The sequence below is a fragment of the Microcaecilia unicolor genome, chromosome 6, assembly GCF_901765095.1.
Source record: "Microcaecilia unicolor chromosome 6, aMicUni1.1, whole genome shotgun sequence".
In the NCBI taxonomy this organism is placed as follows: Eukaryota; Metazoa; Chordata; class Amphibia; order Gymnophiona; family Siphonopidae; genus Microcaecilia; species Microcaecilia unicolor.
Window position 1 is genome coordinate 200,429,302 of NC_044036.1, and position 25,029 is coordinate 200,454,330.

Consider the following 25,029-nt stretch of genomic DNA (forward strand, 5'->3'; position numbering starts at 1 on the left):
TTATATTCTCCTCCCAACTCTGTGACAGTCTTCAGTCAAGAGCCAAAAGGGGCAAATATGCCCACGTTGTCCAGAAACAAGTTTAAACAATGTTAGTCCCAGTTTCGAACAATAATAGATAACATTTCTCTCCCTGCTTGGGTTTTCTTCTCTTCTATTCTTACACCCCTACCCCTTCCAACAGAGACAGTCTTTTTGTCAAGTCACAAGCCGCAACTCTCTTGAACCCTGGAATTATGGGTCCTTGGCTTGGCGAACAGGTAGTGTTTGCAGTGATTGGGACTGTGGGAAAGGGATGGGATTTTTTTATACTGCCTTTCTGTGGTTACAGTCAAAGCAGTTCACATATAGCATTATCTTGTACTTATCTTGTAGCTGGGGCAATGGAGGGTTAAGTGACTTGTCCAGAGTCACAAGGAGCTGCAGTGGGAACCACTAGGCTACTCCTGCACTAGCAACATTCCATGTAGAACCTCAAATAGGGAAAGGGAAAGGGGCTTGATACTCCACCTTTCTGTAGTTTGTTTAGTATATGTACCTGGGGCAATGGAGGGTTAAGTGACTTGTACGGAACCACAAAGAGCTGCAGTGGGAATCGAACCCAGTTCCCCAGGATCAAACTCTGATCCACTGACCACTAGGCTACTCTTCTACTCTTTGGGATTCCAGAATCATGCTATGTCTTTGAGGTTCTACATGGAATGTTGCTACTTTGAGATGTGCCTGGAATCTTGTTAAGGGATTGATATACTACCTTTCTTTGGTTTCTGCAACTACATTCAAAGCTCTTTACATAGTATATACAGGTACTTATTTGTACCTGGGGCAATAGAGGGTTAAGTGGCTTGCCCAGAGTCACAAGGAGTCCCTAATTAACCTGCCGCCTAGGAACTCTCACAAATCAGCTCGTTCGTACTTAAATCTCCATTACTCATTTTTTTGTGGCCTCAAGTATAAGACCACCTATGCATCCACCTTTTCCTATCTCAGCACTCAATTGTGGAATGGGCTGCTTCAATTGGTCAAACTTACTCCTGATCACCCGACCTTCAAGAAGTGCCTCAAGACCTTCCTTTTTGGCAGAGCATACGCTCCAAACCCACCTGGTGTCTCTTCCTTCTGAATTACAACTGTCATAGCGACATACTCTTTCCCCTTTTCCCACCTTGCTATTTCCCTTTCTCTCTTACAATATTGATTGTTTGTTTGCTGAATTGTTGAATGTTTTTATAGACTGTTGTACGCCAATTTGAGCCTGCCCATGGGTGGGAATATTGTGGGATATAAATGCTATCTCTCTATATAAAACGCACCTCCAACGTTCTAATGAAGCCTCTGTTAGCCAACATTCTAAAGTGAAGGGGGTGAGATCGCATTGTGTCTGCCCCGCCCACGCATCAAACGTGATGACGTCGAGGGCGGAGCAATGACACTCAACCAATCGCAACGCTCGGCAGCGAAGCGTCAGGGAAGGAGGCGGCGCTCTCGACGTCTAGCCTTCCCTTCGCTGTGTTCCGCCTTCTTCTGACGTCAAGGATGACGTCAAAAGAAGGCGGAGCACAGCGAAGGGAAACCTAGACGTCGGGAGCGCCGCCTCCTTCCCTGATGCTTCGCTGCCGAAACCGGCACGGAGGTAAATTTAAAAACAATAAAAAAAAAAAAAAAAAACCATGTTGGGGGGAGAGAAGAGGGTGGCCACTAAAGAACAACAATGGGAGCGGGAGGGCAGGGGAGAAACGACAGCATGGATGCGAAGGGGGGAGGGGGAGAAGAGGGCGGCCCAGGCTGGGACATGGGAGAGAGAGGAGCATGGATGCAAGGGGGGTCATGAAAGGGAGACAGGGGACTTGCTGCAAAAGGATGAATGGAGGCGGCAGGGGGACAGAGGAGCATGGATGGGCATGGATTGGGATGGCAGGGCTCAGGAAGAGAGGGCAATTGCTGGAAAGTGATGAATGGAGGGGGCAGGGGACAGAGGAGCATGGATGGGCATGGATTGGGAGGGCAGGACTCAGGGAGAGAGGGAAATTGCTGGATAGGGATGAATAGAGGGGACAGATGGCATGGATGGAAATGGATTGCACGGCAGGCCTCAGGGAGAGAGGGCAATTGCTGGATAGGGAAAAATGGAGGGGCCAGGTGACAGATGAGCATGGATGGGCATGGATTCGAAGGGCAGGACTCAGGGAGACGGGAATTGCTGGATAAGAATGAATGGAGGGGACAGATGGCCATGGATGGATATGGATTGCAGGGCAGGCCTCAGGCAGAGAGGGGAAATGCTGGATAGGGAAAAATGGAGGGGCCAGGTGACAGATGAGCATGGATGGGCATGGATTGGAAGGGCAGGACTCAGGGAGAGGGGAATTGCTGGATAGGGATGAATGGAGGGCACAGATGGCCATGGATGCATATGGATTGCAGGGCAGGCCTCAGGCAGAGAGGGGAATTGCTGGATAGGGATGAATGGAGGGGCCAGGTGACAGAGGAGCATGGATTGGAAGGGCAGGACTCAGGGAGAGGGGAATTGCTGGATAGGGATGAATGGAGGAGACAGATGGCCATGGATGGATATGGATTGCAGGACAGGCTTCAGGCAGAGAGGGGAAATGCTGGATACGGAAAAATGGAGGGGCCAGGTGACAGATGAGCATGGATGGGCATGTATTGGAAGGGCAGGACTCAGGGAGAGGGGAATTGCTGGATAGGGATGAATGGAGGGCACAGATGGCCATGGATGCATATGGATTGCAGGGCAGGCCTCAGGCAGAGAGGGGAAATGCTGGATAGGGAAAAATGGAGGGGCCAGGTGACAGATGAGCATGGATGGGCATGGATTGGAAGGGCAGGACTCAGGGAGAGGGGAATTGCTGGATAGGGATGAATGGAGGGCACAGATGGCCATGGATGCATATGGATTGCAGGGCAGGCCTCAGGCAGAGAGGGAAAATGCTGGATAGGGATGAATGGAGGGGGCAGGGGACAGAGGAGCATGGATGGGCACACACACACACTCTCTATCACACTGTGTCTCACATACACACTTGCACACACTCTCATTCTCACACACACACTCTCTCACAAACACACTCTCTCTCTCACACACTCACACTTTCACTCTGACTCTCAAACAGTCACTCTCACATACACTCTCCCAAACATACACACTCCGAGGAAAACCTTGCTAGCGCCCGTTTCATTTGTGTCAGAAACGGGCCTTTTTTACTAGTAAATAAATAAAAACAGTGAAAATTGAACCCAGTTTCCCTGGTTCTCAGCATGCTGCACTAATCATTAGGCCACTCCTACACTCCACTGTGAATCCTTCTATGGCAATGGCATGGGAAACAGTGGCCTGGACCGCAGGATCATCACATAGCTGTTCACAGTACTTGCAGAAAAAAATATACCAGCTACAAACTAAATTTAATTCACACAATATTCAGCCAGCGGCAGTCAGTGCTTTTTTTTTTTTAATGCTGACTGTCGCCGACTAAATTAGCCCCAGATTTACTAAAATCCCACAGATACCATAAATAGTTCTATGCCATTTGCAAAGAAAACAAGAGTTATTCAGATGATACACAAATCAATTTAACTAATAAGTACGATGAATCATTAACTACAATAAATTCAATTTAAGAACCATAAAATTATAGTGTTCAAAGCTGGGCCATTTCCAGGCCACAGCATTGAGTATTTGAAGATAATTGTTGATATGGATTACACTGGTACTAAGTTTAGCCACTTAATTAACAGGTGATCTGTCTGAATATCATCTATAAAGAAACGCAGTGCGTACCGGCACCTTTTTCATAAGGTCCAGCTCACCTGCCCGCTTCCTTCCATTTGTGCACCCGTGCTCCCTGGTTTGAAATCTTTAATTTACCCGAAGTCTCGGCAAACCGGCAGCAAAAGTAGCAGGCAGGCAGGCTCGCCTCCTCGTCGCTTCCCGTCCCTCTTAGTGCGTCCCGCCTTCCTCTGATGTAATTCCACGAGGGCAGGATGTGCTGAGAGGGAAGGGAAGCCACGAGGATGCGAGCCTGTCTGCCAATGCCTTTCTCCTGCTGCTTTTACTGCCAGTTTGCCGTGATTTCAGGTAAACTAATAATTTCAAAGCAGGGAGCACGGGTGCACAAACAGAAAGTCGGGGAGCTGAGGTGGGGGGGGGGGCTGGGGTTTGAACGAATCGCTGAAATGGGGATGTGAGGGCAGGGTAGAGAGGAGAATCGCTGGACATGGAGGGTAGGGCAGGGAAGAGAGCATTGCTGGACATGGAGGGGAGGGCAGAGGAGACATGCTGGACATGGATGGGAGGGGAGGGCAGGGAAGAAAGAATTGCTGGACATGGAGGGGAGGGCAGGGGAGAGGATAATCGTTGGACATGGATGGGAGGCGAGGGCAGGGGGCATAGGAGAATTGCTGGACATGGATGGCAGGGGAGGACGGGATAGAGGAGAATCACTGGACATGGGAGGGGAGGGGAGGGCATGGATGGAGAGGAGAGCAGAGATAGAGGAGAATTGCTGGACATGGATGGATGGAGGAGTTGGCGGGGAGAGAATTATTGCTTTATATGGATACAGGGGGGAGAAGAGAGAGGAGAAATGCTGGACATGGATGGAAGGGAGGAGAGAGAAAAGAAGAAGATGCACATGGATGGAGATGAGGGAAAAGGAAGAGGGGAGAAAAACTGCACATGGATGGAGAAAATAGGCAAAAGCTGGATCCACATTATACCTCTTCCAGTCAATTCCACGGAGGAGGATCCAGCTTTTACTTATGGATGTAGAGCAAGAAATGAAGAAGAAAGGAGGAAAGCAAAGAAATGAAAGGATGCCCTGGAAACGGAGTTAAGAGAACAGATAGAGAGCAGCAGAATCAGAGACTGGGACCAATATGGATAGAAAAACAAAGTCACCAGACAACAAAGGTAGAAAAAATTATTTTATTTTCATTTTAGTGTTTGGAATATGTCCAATTTGAGAATTTACATCTGCTGTCTATTTTCCACTGGGTATACTGGAGCTGTAACAGCTTACAGAAATTATTTATAATGAAAAAAAATAACGTTATTTTTTCTTCTTTACTAGTATAATATTTTCAATGATATCTGTTTATATGCGCCATGGTTGGTATAAGGGGTGTGGCTAATGTGGGTGGAGCCATATGTGGCGACCCCGCCCAAAATGAGTACTGGCACCTCTCAAGCATTCATAGTCGAAGGTAGGGCAGTCACAGAGGAGCCTCAGCACCTTATCTGGATGTCTTTAATAACACTGAAGCAATAAGACCCTTTAGGATGTTGTTCAGGTGGTTTTGTGGCTCTGCTTTTGACTTTGTGCCTCACCGACACCAGTGTTGAGAGTGTCTGGTGGGTATCCTTTGTGTGTGAAGACCTGGCAAAATTTGAAAGGTTCCATAGTAATCACTTTATTTTATGGCCAATCACAGAATGCATAGGCTTCAGGAGTTACTAATGTATCAGATGGAGGCTGGGAAAATGCTGGGCAGACTTATACGGTCTGTGCCAGAGCTGGTGGTGGGAGGCGGGGCTGGTGGTTGGGAGGCGGGGATAGTGCTGGGCAGACTTGTACGGTCTGTGCCCTGAAGAGGACAGGTACAAATCAAGGTAGGGTATACACAAAAAGTAGCACATATGAGTTTATCTTGTTGGGCAGACTGGATGGACTGTGCAGGTCTTTTTCTGCCGTCATCTACTATGTTACTATGTATTAATGCTCTGGAATTTCTTCTGGCTGTCAGGGAAATTACACAAGTTGTCAGTGTGATTATTGAATTGGTAGGATGGAAAGGTTTGTTTGAAGGAATGGATCCTCAGAAGCTTAGCTGAGATTGGGAGGCTGGGCTGGTGTTTGGGAGGTGGGGCTAGTGCTGGGCTACGGTCTGTGTCCTGAAAATGGCAGATACAAATCAAGGTAAGGTATACACAAGAAGTAGCACATATGAGTTTATCTTGTTGGGCAGACTAGATGGACCATGCAGGTCATTTTCTGCCGTCATCTACTATGTTACTATGGTTTTTTTTTTTTAATGAACCTCTACTAAACAAGAAAGTTTTGACAAGATAATGATATAGTACTAATTTATAATTTAATCCATCATCATGGGAGGAAGACTTCAGAAGCTTGGTTTTTATCTCAGTTTCTTTGAGTGACCAAAATGATAAAGGGGATGAAATTCTTCTTGTATGAGGAAAGGCTGAGGAGGTTAGGGCTCTTCACCTTGGAAAAGAGACGGATGAGGAGAGATAGGAATTGAGGTCTACAAAATCCTGAGTGGTGTAGAAGGAATAGAAGTAAATTGATTTTTTTTTACTCATTCTAAAAGTACAAAGACTTGAGGAAGTTAAATGGAAATACTTTTAAAACAAATAGGAGGAAATATTTTTTTCACTCAACGAATAGTTAAGCTGGGGAACTCTTTGCTGGAAGATGTGGTAACAGCGGTTAGCGTATCTGGGTTTTAAAAAGGTTTGGACAAATTCCTGCTATTGAGACAGACATGAGATGCACCTGCTTGCCCTGGGATTTGTAGCATGGAGTGTTGCCACAGTTTGGGTTTCTGCCAGATACTTGTGACCTGGCTTGGCCACTATTGGAAACAGGATACTGGGCTAGATGGACCATTGGTCTGAACCAGTATGGCTACTCTTCTGTTCTTATGAGTTAAAAGACCACAGTCCACACTCACTGAGCAGCTTTGTCCTAAGCCATAAAAAAAACTCCCAATTTTTATTCTTATTCTCACATTAAACATTTAAAGAAACAATAACTTTTCTAAGCCTCTCAGTGCCAGTTCAAACATTTAATCTTCACTGAACCTTGAAGAGATACAAATACATCAGTATACATTTTTTTCACAGAGTTTTAAAGAAGGTTTGCTATGATTTAGCACAATTTAGTTCTACACCTAATTAAACAAATCCTATTACCTGGCCACTTAACTTCTTAACTTGCCGGCATTTAAAAGAACAAAGTGGCTACCCGCTATGTGACAAAAATGCCATCATGCAAATAGATGCCCAAAAGTGGACAGTGCTGGGTTTTTTTTAATGTGCCAGAAAATGGACGTGCAGCAAAAGGAAAACCAGTGCGCGCCCATTTTTGGCCCAAGACCTTACCGCCACCCATTTAGTGGTAAGGTCTGACGTGCCAGGGTCGTATCTGCGTGGGGCCACAGGGGCCTGGGCCCCCGTAGATTTTGGCCTGGACCCCCATACCGATGACTCTCTCCACCCCCCTCCTGCTGCCAACCCGCCGTCGCCGATCTTTGCTGGCCCCCTTCAGCTACAAGATGTACAGACCAAATAGTGAAAGTGATCCGAGAAGAGAGCGAAGCTTCAAATGCTGATGTTGTAATTCACCTGGGGACAAATGACCTGGCCAACAATAGCAAGTTTACAGCACAGAGAGCGTTCCAGAAGCTTGGGGAGGGACTGAAATCTTTGGTTTGGACTGTGGCTTTTTCTGAAGTAATTCCTACATGGGGAGGGGTAATACGTGGAAAAAAAAGGCTGTACTGTAATGATGGGCTACATCTTTCTGTGATGGAAAAAATGATCCTTGGGGAGAAATTCAGACAATATGTTTCTAGACATTTAAACTAGAGGGTGGGGGTGACAAAAGGAAACAAGGGATTTCAGAAAGTCACCCCCAGAGGGAAAGGTCATGTAAATAGTAAACCACCTAAACTGCCATTTAGACGCCCAGTCTCCCAGTCTCTTAAGGTCCTCTTGTAGTTTTTCACAATCTTCCCGCGATTCGACTACTTTGAATAACTTTGTGTCATCAGCAAATTTGATTACCTTACTAGTTACCCCATCTCTAGGTCATGTATGAATATGTTAAAAAGCAGAGGTCCCAGCACCAATCCCTGAGGGACCCCGCTAACTACCCCTCTCCATTGCGAATATTGACCTTTTAATCCTACTCTCCATTTCCTATCTTTCAACCAGTTTTTAATCCACAGTAAGACACTACCTCTGATCCCATATCCCTCTAATTTCCTCTGTAGTCTTTCATGAGGGACCTTATCAAACACCTTCTGAAAATCTAGATACACAATTATGGACACGTGAATGGGATGCGACTGTACCAGGCTATTAGAGGTTCTGGAGGAGTGGTTCTGTATGTAAGTGACAATATCAGAGCGGCTGAAATGCGGGGAACCAGGGGAAAGGAAGAAGATGGAACTTGTCTCACGTCGGTGATAGGAAAAATAATGGAGTCGCTGCTGAAAGAAAGGATAGTTAACTTTCACTTTACCAAAGGAAAATCCTGCCAAACGAATCTTATTGAATTATTTGACTGGGTGACCAAAGAACTAGTTGTGCGCTAGATGTATTCTACTTGGACTTCAGCAAAGCAAAGACTTCAGCTTATTCACGAGTCTCCCACAGAAGACTCATGAATAAGCTGAAAGGGTTGAACTTAGGACCGAAAGTGGTGAACTGGATAAGAAACTGGTTGACTGACAGGTGGCAGAGGGTGGTTGTAAATAGAATCCGCTCGGATGAAAGAAAGGTGAGCTGGGGCCTATTCTGTTTAATATATTTGTGGGACATATTGCTGAAGGGTTGGACGGAAAGGTGTGCCTTTTTGTGGACACAAAAATAGCCAATAAAGTGGATACTCTGGAGGAAGAAGAAACGATGAGAAGGGATCTTCAGACCTTAGAAGAATGGCCGAGGGTCTGGCAGTTAAAATTTAATTCCAAGAAGTGTAAGAGTGATGCACTTGGGGTGCAGAAACCCAAAAGAGGAATAGGAGGGGAGAGATTAGTAAGCTCGACTCAGGAGAGGGACCTTGGTGGATGTCTTTGGATCTAAAGGTGAAGAAACAATGTGACAAGGCGACAGCCGTGGCCAGAAGGATGTTAGGCTGCATAGAGAGGGGCATAACCAGCAGAACAAAGGAGGTGTAGATACCCCTCTACAAGTCGTTGGTGAGGACCCACTTGGAGTATTGTGTTCAGATTTGGAGGCTGTATCTTGCTAAAGATGTAAAAAGACTGGAAGTGGAGCCAAGAAAAGCTACAAAAATGGTATGGGATTTGTGTTGCAAACCTTACGAGCAGAGACTTGCTGTATACCTTACAGGAAAGGAGAAACAGGGGTGATGTGATACAGACATTCAAATATTTGAAAGGTATTAATCCGCAAATGAACCTTTTTTGGAGATGGGAAGGCGGTAGAACTGAGGTTGAAGGGGGGCAGGACTAATGTCAGGAAGTATTTTTTCACGGAGAGGGTGGTGGATATGTGGAATGCCCTCTTGTGGGAGGTGAGGGTGGTGGATATGTGGAATGCCCTCCTGCGGGAGGTGGTGAAGGTGAAAATGATAATGGAATTCAAACATGCGTGGGATAAACACAAAAGAATCCTGCTTAGTAGGAATGGTTCCGCAGAATCTTAGCGGAGATTGGGTGGTGATGCCGGTAATTGGGGAAACAAAATGGGAGCTAGGCAGACTTCTACGGTCTATGCCGTGATCATGACTAAATAGATAGGGATGGGCTGGAGTGTAAATTTTAAGGGGCTTCGACGTTAGCTTCAGAACTTAGTAGAAGAATAGGTTGTAGATCTTCAGATTTATGGCTAAAATCAATACAATCCTGAACAATTGGTGCTTTTTTGTTCTGATACAACAAAAAGACCTATGTTCATTTAAGCTTACTTTTAACTGTCTTGTAGTTTTACCCATATAAAGTTTGTGACATAGGCAAATCAAAATATTGAGAAAAAGGAAGACTAGCTCTAAGGGATCTGGGGTGACAACTCTCAAATTGAAGTAGTGAATTCCTATCAGTCTCTTTTGTAAACACTGTCATCATGAACTTGTCCCTAGCTTGCTGAACAGTCACAATCCAAAAATTCAACTGTAAATGTGAAAACTGCATTGTGAATTTAATATTTGTATCCAGGGTGTTTAGCCATCTAACAAAGCCCTGTAGTTGTTTTTAAGTCACCCTTCTATAAAAAGAATATGTTTTCTGTATATCTATGCCATTGGTATATCAATGGGTAACCAAAAATCTTCAAAGTGTACCATATGTAAACATGCCACAGATAGGGCGAATATTGCCCCCATAGCGACTCCCTTTTTTTGTAAGAAAAAAATTTCCATGAGCTATTTTAGCTAAAGATTTTAAAAAACTGGTAGAGACCAAATGGGCTCTTTGTTCCAATGATGAAAAAGTTATATCTAAACAGTCCAACTTACTGAAAGATCATACAGCCTTTGGTGCTACTGAAAATACTATGCCTTGCTTACAAAGGCAAACTAGCATTTTTAACACATGCTAAATATTAGCACACGCTAACTGTGTAGATACCCATAGTAATTATGGGCATCTATACGGTTAGCTAGCATGCCTTTGCAGTGACGTAGCGACACCCGGGGCGGTTTGCCGCTGCGCATCCCCCCCCGGGTGCAGAACGGCGCACTCCCCCATGGCGTACGCACACCCCCTCCCGGAGTGCATTCTTACCAAAGGGGGCAGGCGGGAGGGCCGCTCCGCCCTGAGTGCACATCGCTGGGAGCTGCGTCGGCTCCACTGGTTCCCTGCTCTCTCTGCCCCGAAACAGGAAGCAACCTGTTCCGGGGCAGAGAGAGCAGTGAACCAGCGGAGCCGACATCCCCCCAGCGGCGTGCACCCGGGGCGGACCGCCCCACCTCCCCCTTCCTACGCCACTGTGCCTTTGTAAACAGGGTCCTATATCCGCACCAGTTGATTGTGCTACTTTGTTACAACCTATGAAGTATTTAGTGAACCTTGAGTTAAATGGAGCTACACTGATTGACTACAGCAGTAATGAATGAATATCACGAGGCCTTTGTGGGACCCCAGATATTTAAATCTAAATGGAACATAATTTTAAAACCCCGCTCTCGGGATTTAATGTTGCTAATCATAGAGAAAAGTAAGAAGGAATTACAAAAACAAAAGTTGAAAATGGATGAAAAATTAGCACATTTGAAATTTAGTTTAGGAACAGAGGCTTTCGATAATCAATTTCAAGAAACTTCAACGAATGTGGAATAATTCAGGGAATATCTTAAGAAGCAAAAACCAAAAAAATTTATAAGAGATGAAAAGGATCACAAGAGTAATCAAGTCTATCGCTGGGTGTATATCTCAGATGACAATCACACATCATGGAAAAAGACGGATTCAAATGGCTCATCCTCATCTTCAAGATCATCAGAAGAAGATATATCCAGACAGAAGTTTTTGGAAAGGAGCAGGTCCTCAGAGGAAAGTTTTACAGAAATCATAAGATTCTCATCTGAACACAAGATCGCGGGCACCAAGAAGAAATAGTATTTAATCTGTCTTCCAGAAATTTAAATTCAGTGCATTATCAATTGTTATCAAAAGGACCGTCTTTTCTTCCCAATTGTTTCTTTGATATCAGGGATAAATTCCTTACAAATCTTTCTAAATTAATTTAAAATTGAAATATAATTTTTTGTTTGATGATAACAAACTGAAGCAGACCATTCTATCTTTAGGGAAAAATCCACTCGGACACCTCTGGGTCCTTTAGACCCATTGATATCAGCGTTTAGACAACTAGTACTACTGGATGTGTCCAAAGAAAGTGTATCTTATAAGAAGAAATACAATTTAACTAGAGAAGAACAATCTGCTTTAAAGAATTTACGTAAAGATGATTCCATAATCATCAAGACATACGGATAAAGGTGGGGCGGTGGTGATTATGGATAGGAAGTATTATGAAGAAGAAATTAGTCAACTCAATGATAATGCCACATATCAACCACTAGAAGAAGATCAAATCCCTAGGTTAAAGAGAGTCATCAAAGATATTACCACAAAGAGTTTTGAAGAGAGTTTCCTCACAAAGGCAGATTTTCACTTTTTGAATATAGCGAATGCTACATACCTGTAGAAGGTATTCTCCGAGGACAGCAGGCTGATTGTTCTCACTGATGGGTGACGTCCTCGGCAGCCCCTCCAATCGGAATCTTCCTAGCAAAGTCCTTTGCTAGCTCTCGCGCGCCCACGCGCACCGCGCATGCGCGGCCGTCTTCCCGCCCGAAACCGGCTCGAGCCGGCCAGTCCAGTATGTAGCAAGACAATACACTTCAAGGGAAGACACAACTCCAAAGGGGAGGCGGGCGGGTTTGTGAGAACAATCAGCCTGCTGTCCTCGGAGAATACCTTCTACAGGTATGTAGCATTCGCTTTCTCCGAGGACAAGCAGGCTGCTTGTTCTCACTGATGGGGTATCCCTAGCCCCCAGGCTCACTCAAAACAACAACCATGGTCAATTGGGCCTCGCAACGGCGAGGACATAACTGAGATTGACCTAAAAAATTTACCAACTAACTGAGAGTGCAGCCTGGAACAGAACAAACAGGGCCCTCGGGGGGTGGAGTTGGATCCTAAAGCCCAAACAGGTTCTGAAGAACTGACTGCCCGAACCGACTGTCGCGTCGGGTATCCTGCTGCAGGCAGTAATGAGATGTGAATGTGTGGACAGATGACCACGTCGCAGCTTTGCAAATTTCATCAATGGAGGCTGACTTCAAGTGGGCTACCGACGCAGCCATGGCTCTAACATTATGAGCCGTGACATGACCCTCAAGAGCCAGCCCCGCCTGGGCGTAAGTGAAGGAAATGCAATCTGCTAGCCAATTGGATATGGTGCGTTTCCCTACAGCCACTCCCCTCCTATTGGGGTCAAAAGAAACAAACAATTGGGCGGACTGTCTGTTGGGCTGTGTCCGCTCCAGATAGAAGGCCAATGCTCTTTTGCAGTCCAATGTGTGCAGCTGACGTTCAGCAGGGCAGGAATGAGGACGGGGAAAAAATGTTGGCAAGACAATTGACTGGTTCAGATGGAACTCCGACACGACCTTTGGCAGAAACTTAGGGTGAGTGCGGAGGACTACTCTGTTGTGATGAAATTTGGTGTAAGGGGCCTGGGCTACCAGGGCCTGAAGCTCACTGACTCTACGAGCTGAAGTAACTGCCACCAAGAAAATGACCTTCCAGGTCAAGTACTTCAGATGGCAGGAATTCAGTGGCTCAAAAGGAGGTTTCATCAGCTGGGTGAGAATGACATTGAGATCCCATGACACTGTAGGAGGCTTGACAGGGGGCTTTGACAAAAGCAAACCTCTCATGAAGCGAACAACTAAAGGCTGTCCTGAGATCGGCTTACCTTCCACATGGTAATGGTATGCACTGATTGCGCTAAGGTGAACTCTTACAGAGTTGGTCTTGAGACCAGACTCAGACAAGTGCAGAAGGTATTCAAGCAGGGTCTGTGTAGGACAAGAGCGAGGAGCTAGGGCCTTGCTGTCACACCAGACGGCAAACCTCCTCCACAGAAAGAAGTAACTCCTCTTAGTGGAATCTTTCCTGGAAGCAAGCAAGACGCGGGAGACACCCTCTGACAGACCCAAAGAGGCAAAGTCTACGCTCTCAACATCCAGGCCGTGAGAGCCAGGGACCGGAGGCTGGGTTGCAGAAGAGCCCCTTCGTCCTGCGTGATGAGGGTCGGAAAACACTCCAATCTCCACGGTTCTTCGGAGGATAACTCCAGAAGAAGAGGGAACCAGATCTGACGCGGCCAAAAAGGAGCAATCAGAATCATGGTGCCTCGGTCTTGCTTGAGTTTCAACAAAGTCTTCCCCACCAGAGGAATGGGAGGATAAGCATACAGCAGGCCCTCCCCCCAATCCAGGAGGAAGGCATCCGATGCCAGTCTGCCGTGGGCCTGAAGCCTGGAACAGAACTGAGGGACTTTGTGGTTCACTCGAGATGCGAAGAGATCCACCAAGGGGGTGCCCCACGCTTGGAAGATCTGGCGCACCACTCTGGAGTTGAGCGACCACTCGTGAGGTTGCATAATCCTGCTCAGTCTGTCGGCCAGACTGTTGTTTACGCCTGCCAGATATGTGGCTTGGAGCACCATGCCGAGACGGCGAGCCCAGAGCCACATGCTGACGGCTTCCTGACACAGGGGGCGGGATCCGGTGCCCCCCTGCTTGTTGACATAGTACATGGCAACCTGGTTGTCTGTCTGAATTTGGATAATTTGATGGGACAGCCGATCTCTGAAAGCCTTCAGAGCGTTCCAGATCGCTCGCAACTCCAGGAGATTGATCTGTAGACCGCGTTCCTGGAGGGACCAGCTTCCTTGGGTGTGAAGCCCATCGACATGAGCTCCCCATCCCAGGAGAGACGCATCCGTTGTCAGCACTTTTTGTGGCTGAGGAATTTGGAAAGGACGTCCCAGAGTCAAATTGGACCGGATTGTCCACCAATAGAGGGATTCGAGAAAACTCGTGGACAGGTGGATCACGTCTTCTAGACCCCCAGCAGCCTGATACCACTGGGAGGCTAGGGTCCATTGAGCAGATCTCATGTGAAGACGGGCCATGGGAGTCACATGAACTGTGGAGGCCATGTGGCCCAGCAATCTCAACATCTGCCGAGCTGTGATCTGCTGGGACGCTCGCATCCGCGAGACGAGGGACAACAAGTTGTTGGCCCTCGCCTCTGGGAGATAGGCGCGAGCCGTCCGAGAATCCAGCAGAGCTCCTATGAATTCGAGTTTCTGCACTGGGAGAAGATGGGACTTTGGATAATTTATCACAAACCCCAGTAGCTCCAGGAGGCGAATAGTCATCTGCATGGACTGCAGGGCTCCTGCCTCGGATGTGTTCTTCACCAGCCAATCGTCGAGATATGGGAACACATGCACCCCCAGCCTGCGAAGTGCCGCTGCTACTACAGCTAGGCACTTTGTGAACACTCTGGGCGCAGAGGCGAGCCCAAAGGGTAGCACACAGTACTGGAAGTGGCGTGTGCCCAACTGAAATCGCAGATACTGTCTGTGAGCTGGCAGTATCGGGATGTGTGTGTAGGCATCCTTCAAGTCCAGAGAGCATAGCCAATCGTTTTGCTGAATCATGGGGAGAAGGGTGCCCAGGGAAAGCATCCTGAACTTTTCTTTTACGAGATATTTGTTCAGGGCCCTTAGGTCTAGGATGGGACGCATCCCCCCTGTTTTCTTTTCCACAAGGAAGTACCTGGAATAGAATCCCAGCCCTTCTTGCCCGGATGGCACGGGCTCGACCGCATTGGCGCTGAGAAGGGCGGAGAGTTCCTCTGCAAGTACCTGCTTGTGCTGGAAGCTGTAAGACTGAGCTCCCGGTGGACAATTTGGAGGTTTGGAGGCCAAATTGAGGGTGTATCCTTGCTGGACTATTTGCAGAACCCACTGATCGGAGGTTATGAGAGGCCACCTTTGGTGAAAAGCTTTCAACCTCCCTCCGACTGGCAGGTCGCCCGGCACTGACACTTGGATGTCGGCTATGCTCTGCTGGAGCCAGTCAAAAGCTCGCCCCTTGCTTTTGCTGGGGAGCCGCGGGGCCTTGCTGAGTCGCACGCTGCTGACGAGAGCGAGCGCGCTGGGGCTTAGCCTGGGCCGCAGGCTGTCGGGAAGGAGGATTGTACCTACGCTTACCAGAAGTATAGGGAGCAGTCTTCCTTCCCCCGAAAAATCGTCTACCTGTAGAGGTAGAAGCTGAAGGCTGCCGGCGGGAGAACTTGTCGAATGCGGTGTCCCGCTGGTGGAGAGACTCTACCACCTGTTCGACTTTCTCTCCAAAATATTGTCCGCACGGCAAGGCGAGTCCGCAATCCGCTGCTGGAGTCTATTCTCCAGGTCGGCGGCACGCAGCCATGAGAGCCTGCGCATCACCACACCTTGAGCAGCGGCCCTGGACGCAACATCAAAAGTGTCATACACTCCTCTGGCCAGGAATTTTCTGCACGCCTTCAGCTGCCTGACCACCTCCTGAAAAGGCTTGGCTTGCTCGGGGGGAAGAGCATCAACCAAGCCCGCCAACTGCCGCACATTATTCCGCATGTGTATGCTCGTGTAGAGCTGGTAAGACTGAATCTTGGCCACGAGCATAGAAGAATGGTAGGCCTTCCTCCCAAAGGAGTCTAAGGTTCTAGAGTCTTTGCCCGGGGGCGCCGAAGCATGCTCCCTAGAACTCTTAGCCTTCTTTAGGGCCAGATCCACAACTCCAGAGTCGTGAGGCAACTGGGTGCGCATCAGCTCTGGGTCCCCATGGATCCGGTACTGGGACTCGATCTTCTTGGGGATGTGGGGATTACTTAGTGGCTTGGTCCAGTTCGCAAGCAATGTCTTTTTCAGGACATGGTGCAAGGGAACAGTGGACGCTTCCTTAGGTGGAGAAGGATAGTCCAGGAGCTCAAACATTTCAGCCCTGGGCTCGTCCTCCACAACCACCGGGAAGGGGATGGCCGTAGACATCTCCCGGACAAAGGAAGCAAAAGACAGACTCTCGGGAGGAGAAAGCTGTCTTTCAGGAGAGGGAGTGGGATCAGAAGGAAGACCCTCAGACTCCTCGTCAGAGAAATATCTGGGGTCTTCTTCTTCTTCCCACGAGGCCTCACCCTCGGTGTCAGACACAAGTTCACGGACCTGCGTCTGCAACCGCGCCCGGCTCGACTCTGTGGAGCCACGTCCACAATGGGGGCGTCGAGAGGTAGACTCCCTCGCCTGCATCGGCGAAGCTCCCTCCGCCGACGTAGTCGGGGAGCCCTCCTGGGAGGTGGCCGCAGTCGGCACCGCACGCGGTACCGACGTCGGGGACCTCACCCCGGGCGATGGGCCAGCCAGCGCCACGCTCGACGGTACCGGAGGCGCAAGCACCGCCGGTACCGGAGGGGTAGGGCGCAACAGCTCCCCCAGAATCTCTGGGAGAACGGCCCGGAGGCTCTCGCTCAGAGCGGCTGCAGAGAAAGGCATGGAGGTCGATGCAGGCGTCGACGTCAGAACCTGTTCCGGGCGTGGAGGCTGTTCCGGGCTGTCCAGAGTGGAGCGCATCGACACCTCCTGAACAGAGGGTGAGCGGTCCTCTCGGTGCCGATGCCTGCTGGGTGCCGACTCCCTCGGCGACCCAGAGCTCTCGGTGCCGACACGGGGAGGGGACCGGTGTCGATGCTTCTTCGACTTCTTCCGAAGCATGTCACCGGAGCTCCCCGGCACCGACGAGGAGGACGTAGAATCCATCCGTCGCTTCCTCGGGGCCGAGACCGAAGAGGGTCGATCTCGGGGGGGCTGTACCGCAGGAGCCCTCAGGGTAGGAGGAGACCCACCCGAGGGCTCACCGCCACCAGCAGGGGAATGGACAGCCCTCACCTGCACTCCACTCGATGCACCACCGTCCGACGACATCAGGAGACGAGGTCCCGGTACCACCGACGTCGATGCAGCTATCCGATGTCTCGGCGCCGATGCAGAGGGCCGATGCCTCGATGCACTCGATGCACTGGCAGCCAAGGGTGAAGGTCTGGACGCTGATGACGTCGATGCACACGATGACCCCGGTGCCGATGCCGACGAAGAGCCCGAGAACAAAACATTCCACTGGGCTAATCTCGCTACTTGAGTCCGCCTTTGTAACAGGGAACACAGACTACAGTTCTGGGGACGGTGCTCGGCCCCCAGACACTGAAGACACGAAGAGTGCCTATCAGTGAGCGAGATTACCCGGGCGCACTGGGTGCACTTCTTGAAGCCGCTGGAAGGCTTCGATGTCATGGGCGGAAAAATCACGCCGGCGAAGTCAAAATCCGAAATGACGAATTTGGAGCACCAAAACTTTAAGGGAGAAAAAATCTCGACCGAGGCCGAAAGAAGGCCTACCCCGACGATGAAAGAAAACTTACCGGGGCAAAAACTGGAAATACGGGAAGGGAAAACGAGACCCAAGGGGGTTTTCGGAGCACTTCCCGACAAATTTACAGAACTTTTCCGAAGAAAAACACGTCAATATAAAACGGACGCGCGAGGTCGACTCTCCGGGGCTCGACAAGACAAAAAACACAGCCGTACCGAGTGCGGACGAAAGAAGACTGGCCGGCTCGAGCCGGTTTCGGGCGGGAAGATGGCCGCGCATGCGCGGTGCGCGTGGGCGCGCGAGAGCTAGCAAAGGACTTTGCTAGGAAGATTCCGATTGGAGGGGCTGCCGAGGACGTCACCCATCAGTGAGAACAAGCAGCCTGCTTGTCCTCGGAGAATGATCATTGTACATAAAATACATAATAATCTCCGTAAACCTCCAGGTCATCCAATTGTGGCTTCGTGCAATTTAATTTTGGAACCATTATTCAAATTTACAGATTGGTTTCTCAAACCTCTGGTAGCCCAAGGTAGTTTTTACATACATGATACCACACATTTTTTGAATATTTTGGATGGCAGTTTAGATATAATTTTTTCATCATTGGAACAAAGACCTAGACCCCATTTGGTCCCTACCAGTTTTAAAAATCTTTTGCTGAAATAGCTCTTAAGGAAAAAATTTTCTTATTTAAAGATACATTTTATTTACAAAAAAGGGGGGGGGGGGGTCGCTATGAGGGCACATTCGCCCCATCTGTGGCATGTTTATATATGGTGCACTTTGAAGATTTTTGCTGACATATTTTTATGGAAGGGTGACTTTAAACAACTAGAGGACTTTGTTGGATGACTAAACAGCCGGGATAAGATTATTGTTCAACAAGCTAGACAGACCTTAGATTTTCTAGAGGTAAAAATCTTAAAGAATTATTACAAGATGCAGGTAGCTCTGAACAGCATACTCAGGTCATTTTAAATGTGAGAGATACAAATCTTATTCTATTATGATACAGGCATCAGAATTTCAAAGTCCTGTAGATAAAAGGATATATAAGCTAAACTATAAAACAAGACTATAACAGTGCAATTGTAATATATATTTGATTTGCCCATGTCACAAAGGTTAGGTGGGTAAAACTACAAGACAGTTAAAAGTAAGCTTAAATTAACATCTTTTTGTTATATCAGATTTAAGAAGCACCAATTGTTCAGCATTGCATTGATTTTAGCCATAAATTTGAAGATCTAAAATCTATTGTCAAAGATGTATCGGAGGCCGACATAAGGGGAGGGGATCGGGGTAAAACTTTAATCCGAAGAGAACAGAGATGGATTTCTAAATTATGATCTTTAGTCCCTAAAGGCTTAAACATTGGGATGGAATGGAAAGTATTTCTTTAAAGATTTACTTTGTCAATGTATCGCGAACGATCCAATCAAAGAAAACTGTCTTTTAGTTGAATATGACAGACTGTTTGCATGATGGCGTTTTTGTCAAATAGTGGGTGCCACCTTGTTTGTTGTTTTACTTGCTGGCAAGTGGAAGACGTTAAGCTGCCAGGTAATGAGATTTGTTTAGTTAAATTGTGCTAAATCATAGCAAGCCTTCTTTAAAAATCAGTGAAAGAAAATGTATACTAATGTATTTGTTCCTCTTCAAGGTTCAGTGAAGATTACATGTTTAAACCGGCACCAAGAGGCTTAGCTAAGTTATTGTTTCTTTAAACATTTAATGATGTTGAGAAGAATTTTTGTAATTAACAAAGAAGATTTTTAAAATAGTTAGAAATATTGGGAAAAAAGTTTTTGAGATTAAGAATAAAAATTGGGAGTTTTTTTTATGACTTATGACGAAGCTGCTCAATGAGTGGACTGAGGTCCTCGAACTAAAAAAAAACTAATAAAACTGAGCTTCTGAAGTCTTTTTCCTCCCATAGTTTATGTTGACCTTCTAGTACAATGATGGATTAAATCATAAATTGGTACTATATCTGTATGTTGTCATAACCTTCTTGTTTAGTAGAGGTTCATGTAAGCATTTAGAGACAAGAAGTGAGCCTTAATAAGTTAGTTTTTTGATGGACATTTTGGGTAAGAATACTTGGACTTGCCTTTGCATCTATCCATTCTGAATACATGGACATAAGCTAAAGTTTGGGAGGGACAACCAAAACATTTCTTCCACATAAGAGCTATGCTAAAAGTCATTACTGCTTTCTTTAATGCAACTTTGGGTTTTTTAAATATAAATTTTAATTTGCAAGTTGTTTTTTGCCTTCTGAAGTTGGCATATTGACACGACAAAAACATCTTGAGTAGCCTAGGATGAAGTTCCTCATTAAAAGAGAGGCAGGACTAGATGACTCTTTGCCATCCTTGTATTTCTATCCTGACTTTATTTATTCCTTCACAGGCTCTGCTTCTCAGTATGTCCCTACAGTGTGCAATGGGCGTGAGGTTGTGGACTCCACCACTTCGTCCTTATGAAGCAGATCTCCAGCTCCTGACCTATGAACTCAAAACTTCTCAGCACAAGATCCCGTCTGGTAAAGATATGTGTATCTTCTCCCTCCTACTTCCTTTTCTCTGGGCTCTTCTGGCAATAGTTGGTGCCTATTGGCTGATGATCTTTTTCACTCATTGGCTAGCAAAGTTCTTCCGAGGGAAGAAGAGACATTTATCACAAGCACAAGATTTCCTTCCTGTGTCTGTTCTTCATGCAAACAAAGGAGTACTTGAGTGTGATGGCAAAGGATCACCTACAATTGACTGCCTGTACTTCATGCATGGATGGAGAATCCCAGAAGCAAGGGCATGGTTGGAAGTGAGAGCAACAGCCAGGAGAAGTGGGAAAATGGGACAGAACCGAAGAGAACAATTAAATTGCTTAGACCTCAACTTCCATCACAAGGATGGTCCAGGTCTAATCCTTTGGATTTAATTACTTGCCTTCCTAAACCCATGCACAATATGAAATTACAATTCAGGTACAATTAGATAAGTTTCTTCCCTACAGAGCTTACAATCTAACTCAGTACCTGAGGCAATATAGGGTGCCCAAAGTCACAAGAAGCATCAGTGGAAGAAGATGGATTTGAACTTGTCTTCCCTGATTCTTAACCTGCTACTCTAACCATTAGACTACTTCTCCCCTTTCATATAATGTTCATGTGTGAAGTAAGAGGGATGCTGCAGGGTGAAATATGAGTGGAGGTGTGGCCTAGTGGTTAGAGTGGTGGACTTTGGTCCTGGGGAACTGGGTTCAATTCCCACTGTAGGCACAGGCAGCTCCTTGTGACTCTGGGCAAGTCACTTAACTCTCCATTTCCCTAGGTACAAATAAGTACCTGTATATAATATGTAAGCTGCATTGAACATGCTATAAGTGGGAAAGTGCGGGGTACAAATGTAATAAAAATAAAAAAAATAATGTCTAATAAGTCTCAGGTTTCCTGATCCCCTTTCTCTTCTGGAGAAATAAACCAAAACTCTCAGCATCCTGAGAGATGCGAGAAGTTCCACCTAGAGGGTCTTTGAGTACAGAGATTACAAATGATTATTCCAGGCATCTGTCCTCAGATATGAACAGCTCTCTCTAAAGTAATTAAGTAGCAGCCCTCCTTTTATGTGTGACTAGGGGTAGCAGAACAGTTTTTTTGACTGAACAGGCCAAACCACGAATCTCTGGCCCAAGCTCTTGGGCAAAGTATTGTTTGGGCCATGGCCCCAGTGACCTACTCCAATCCACTGCCTATATATGTGACCCTCCATTACTGAGGTGTTTGTGCGCAGACAGTAACAATTTCAGTATTTAACAAAAGAGGAAGTCCACACACCAAAATGGACTCTTCCAGGTGTGAGCACAGCTCAAATCACTTTCATAAAAAACTCCCTCAAATGGGGAAGGTCTGGATGGAGGTGAGCGACATAAATGAGACATGATGTTAGTCATGTGGCCAGATCTTGGCAGATAATCTGTGTGGGTGGTTCCTGCTGTAATAGAGTATAAGGCCTCAAAGTATATTGTTTAATAGTAATGGTTAAGCTAAAACAACCTGTAATATAAATTGTAGAGTTTTGCTTCTAAGGTTCATGAGATCTTCTATAGCTGACAAATAATGGGCTTTCAATAAAAAAGATGTATTGTTTCTAGATACTATATGACCCAACTGAAAACGTGAGAAGTATTTGTACCTGTTAACTTTGTATTGACAATGCAACTTTTGTCAGAGAAGTCATGACCTTTCCTGAGGATAGTATAGATCAGTATAGGGTATATCTCTATCTTAACAATGATATCTGGAAGGGATAAAGTCTTCCAGGTCTTCAAAGACAGCAGAATCCAGTCTTGGCTTTGTTGCATTGTACATGAGACAAGTTCTTACTTTTGTAAGAGAACCAAGACTAACTAGAAGTCCATATTTGTACTGAAAAAACAAAAAGCTGCCAACTTCTGAATGTGCAGATGAGGAAACTTTAGAGGGCAATGAGGCAATGAGCCCCAGTCTCCCAGAGTTGTATAGTGATCTGTAACCATTTCTGATGCTGGGGTGCACCTTAGGAGTCAGCACTCAAGAAAAAGATCTAGGTGTCATTGTAGACAAATACACTGTATGATGGTGGCCAAAAAAGCAAACCGGATGCTAGGAATGATTAGGAAAGGAATTCAAAATAAGACCAAGCATATTATAATGCTTCTGTATCACTCCATGGTGTGTTCAATTTTAATTGCCATTTCTTTAAAAAAAAAGTCTGGATTTCCGGTCCCATTTTAGCATGGAAACAGTTCTAACTAATCTTCTTAGTGACCTTTCAGCAGTTTTTGATTTGGTCAATCACTCCCATCTACTTTCTTCTCTCTGGGTGTGTCAGGCACGGTTCTCAAATGTTTCACTTCCTTTCTTACAAACCGCTTTCTTCAGATGCAAATGCCATCCTCCTCCTCCTCCTCTTCATTTCACTCTCTCAGTTGTGGAGTCCCACAAGGGCCAATCTTCTTTCTCCCCTTCTCTTTAACTTTTCCTTAGTCCCCTAACAACTCTTATTCAACAGGTAACATTTGAGAAAGGTGAACAACGTTTTGAAAAGAGAGAGAACAAGAGGATGTTAGACCATCATAAGACATACGAATAGCCATACTAGATCAGACCAATGGCCCATCTAGCCCAGTATCCTTCTTCCAACAGTGGTCAATCTAGGTCATAAGTACCAGGCAGAAAACCAATTAGTAGCAACATTCCATGCTACCAATCCTGAGGCAAACAGTGGCTTCCCCCATGTCCATCTCATTAACAAACTATGAACTTTTCTTGCACCCACCAGACAGATGGGGATTTGGTGCTGGTCTCTTTCCTTACCATTACTGAAGGAATCCTACAGTAGTTTGCTAGAAATGTATTTATACATATAAGTTTTTATATACCACCTACATATTAATGAAAACAATTGAAGTTTAAACACTAAATTAATTAGGATTTCTCTCCTTTCGCTCCTATCAGGTTAAAGTCCATTCCTCTATTTCGCCACCATGGAGATCTTACTGCGGCGTTCCGCAAGGCTCCCTCCTATCACCAACCCTATTTAACATTATGTTGACTCCGCTTGCTGCGGCCCTATTTAACCATGGCCTCAACCCTTACATCTATGCTGATGATGTAACTATTTACATTCCCTTCAGATCATCCTTAACAGAAATCTCAGACATAATACAGAACAGTTTTGCTATCATGGTCAATTGGCAACCGCATTTAAGTTCAAGCTTAACAAGGAAAAAACCCAATGCCTCATTCTCTCCTCACAGTATACTAAATCTATCCCGGGCTCGACTACTCCCTCCCTATCGCAGATAGCTTGAAGCTGCTTGGTGTCATCCTGGATTTCCACCTGTCACTCGACCTTCAAGTTACATTTGTTGTGAAGAGAATGTTCCTCTCCATGAGGTCATTTAAATGCATTAAGCAGTTCCTACCATGTGACCTTTTCCGGACTCTAATTCACTCTCTAGTCTTGAGCCATTTCGACTACTGCAATGGGATTTACACCGGCTGCAAAGAACACACCCTCAAGAAGTTTCAGTCGGCGCAAAATACAGCAGTGAGATTAATTTTGGGTAAATCTCGGTTTGAATCAGCAAAACCCCTTAGAGAGAAGCTCCATTTGCTACCGATCAAAGAGCGTATTGAATTCAAAATCTGTGCTTTTACCCACAAGATTATATATGGGGAAGCTCCAGCTTATATGCTCAGCCTGATTGACCTCCCTTATAGAAATTCCAAAAAACCTTCTCGTACCTATCTCAATCTCCACTATCCTAACTCAGGAATCTGAAATACAAATTACTCTTCGCCTCCTCCTTCTGCTTTGTGAGTCCTCGTTACTGGAATGCTCTACCATCTACATTTAAGGAGACTACCGACCACATTCTGTTCAAAAAATCCCTTAAGACTTATCTATGTGGTAAAACATTATCCTCTGTCACTTAACTTCCTGCCGTTCCTTGTTTGTCTCTCCTGTTGTTTGCTCCCCACCCAAGATGTTCTTTCTTTCTGTTCTAACCCTGACTTACTATATATATATATATATATATTTTTTTTTTTTAATCATAAAAGTTGTTAGCCACATAGAGCCCGCCTTGGTGGGAATTTGTGGGATACAAATGTTCTAAATAAATAAATAAATTGAAACCAATAATCAGCAGGTAACATTAGAGAAAGCTGAACAATGCACTAGGTAGAAAAGGTGACGATCAGATTCAGAAGGATGCTTGGGTGCATAAGTAGAGGGATGACCAGCAGGAGAAAAAAAAGAGGTGATAGTGCCCTCTGGTGAGGTCCCATTTAGAGTACTGTGTGCAATTCTGGAGACCGCCCCTACGGAAAGATATAAACAGGATGGAGTCGGTCCAGAGAGCGGCTACAAAATTAGTAAGCGGTGTCTATCATAAAACGTATAGTATTTAACACAAAATTAATAGTATTACATAGTGATAGCACAGCAAGAAAAAAAGTTAAAAAAAAAGTTTTAAGGTTTCCTGGGATTATTGATTTGTAAAACATATAGGGACAAGCTTAGGAACCTCAATATGTATACATTTTCTGGCTACAAACATTTTCCATAATTCTTGACCTAATCTCCTAGTACTATCAAATAAAAACCGTACACCTACCCCATTATTCTACCATTTTGGAAGTTTACAAAAAGACCTATAATGGTCCAGCAGGCATAAATCAGGAAGTATTTTGTGGGTGCTGCCGTTGAGAATGCTGTAGACCTCCATCAAGTGCACCACGTAATTTGCAATGATG

General features: G+C 46.0%; 1 protein-coding gene across 2 annotated transcripts in view; it reads left to right on the top strand.

Annotated features, from left to right (window-relative positions):
- The window catches only part of LOC115472007 (metabotropic glutamate receptor 2-like), a 101,498-nt gene extending 80,864 nt beyond the window's left edge, over window positions 1–20,634 (top strand). For both annotated transcript variants that reach the window (XM_030206034.1, XM_030206035.1), the window contains one exon: window positions 20,139–20,634. In XM_030206034.1, coding sequence (XP_030061894.1) covers window positions 20,139–20,212 — 74 coding nt within the window. In that variant the 3' untranslated portion in view covers window positions 20,213–20,634. The remainder of the gene's footprint in view (window positions 1–20,138) is intronic.
- Window positions 20,635–25,029: the final 4,395 nt, after the last annotated feature.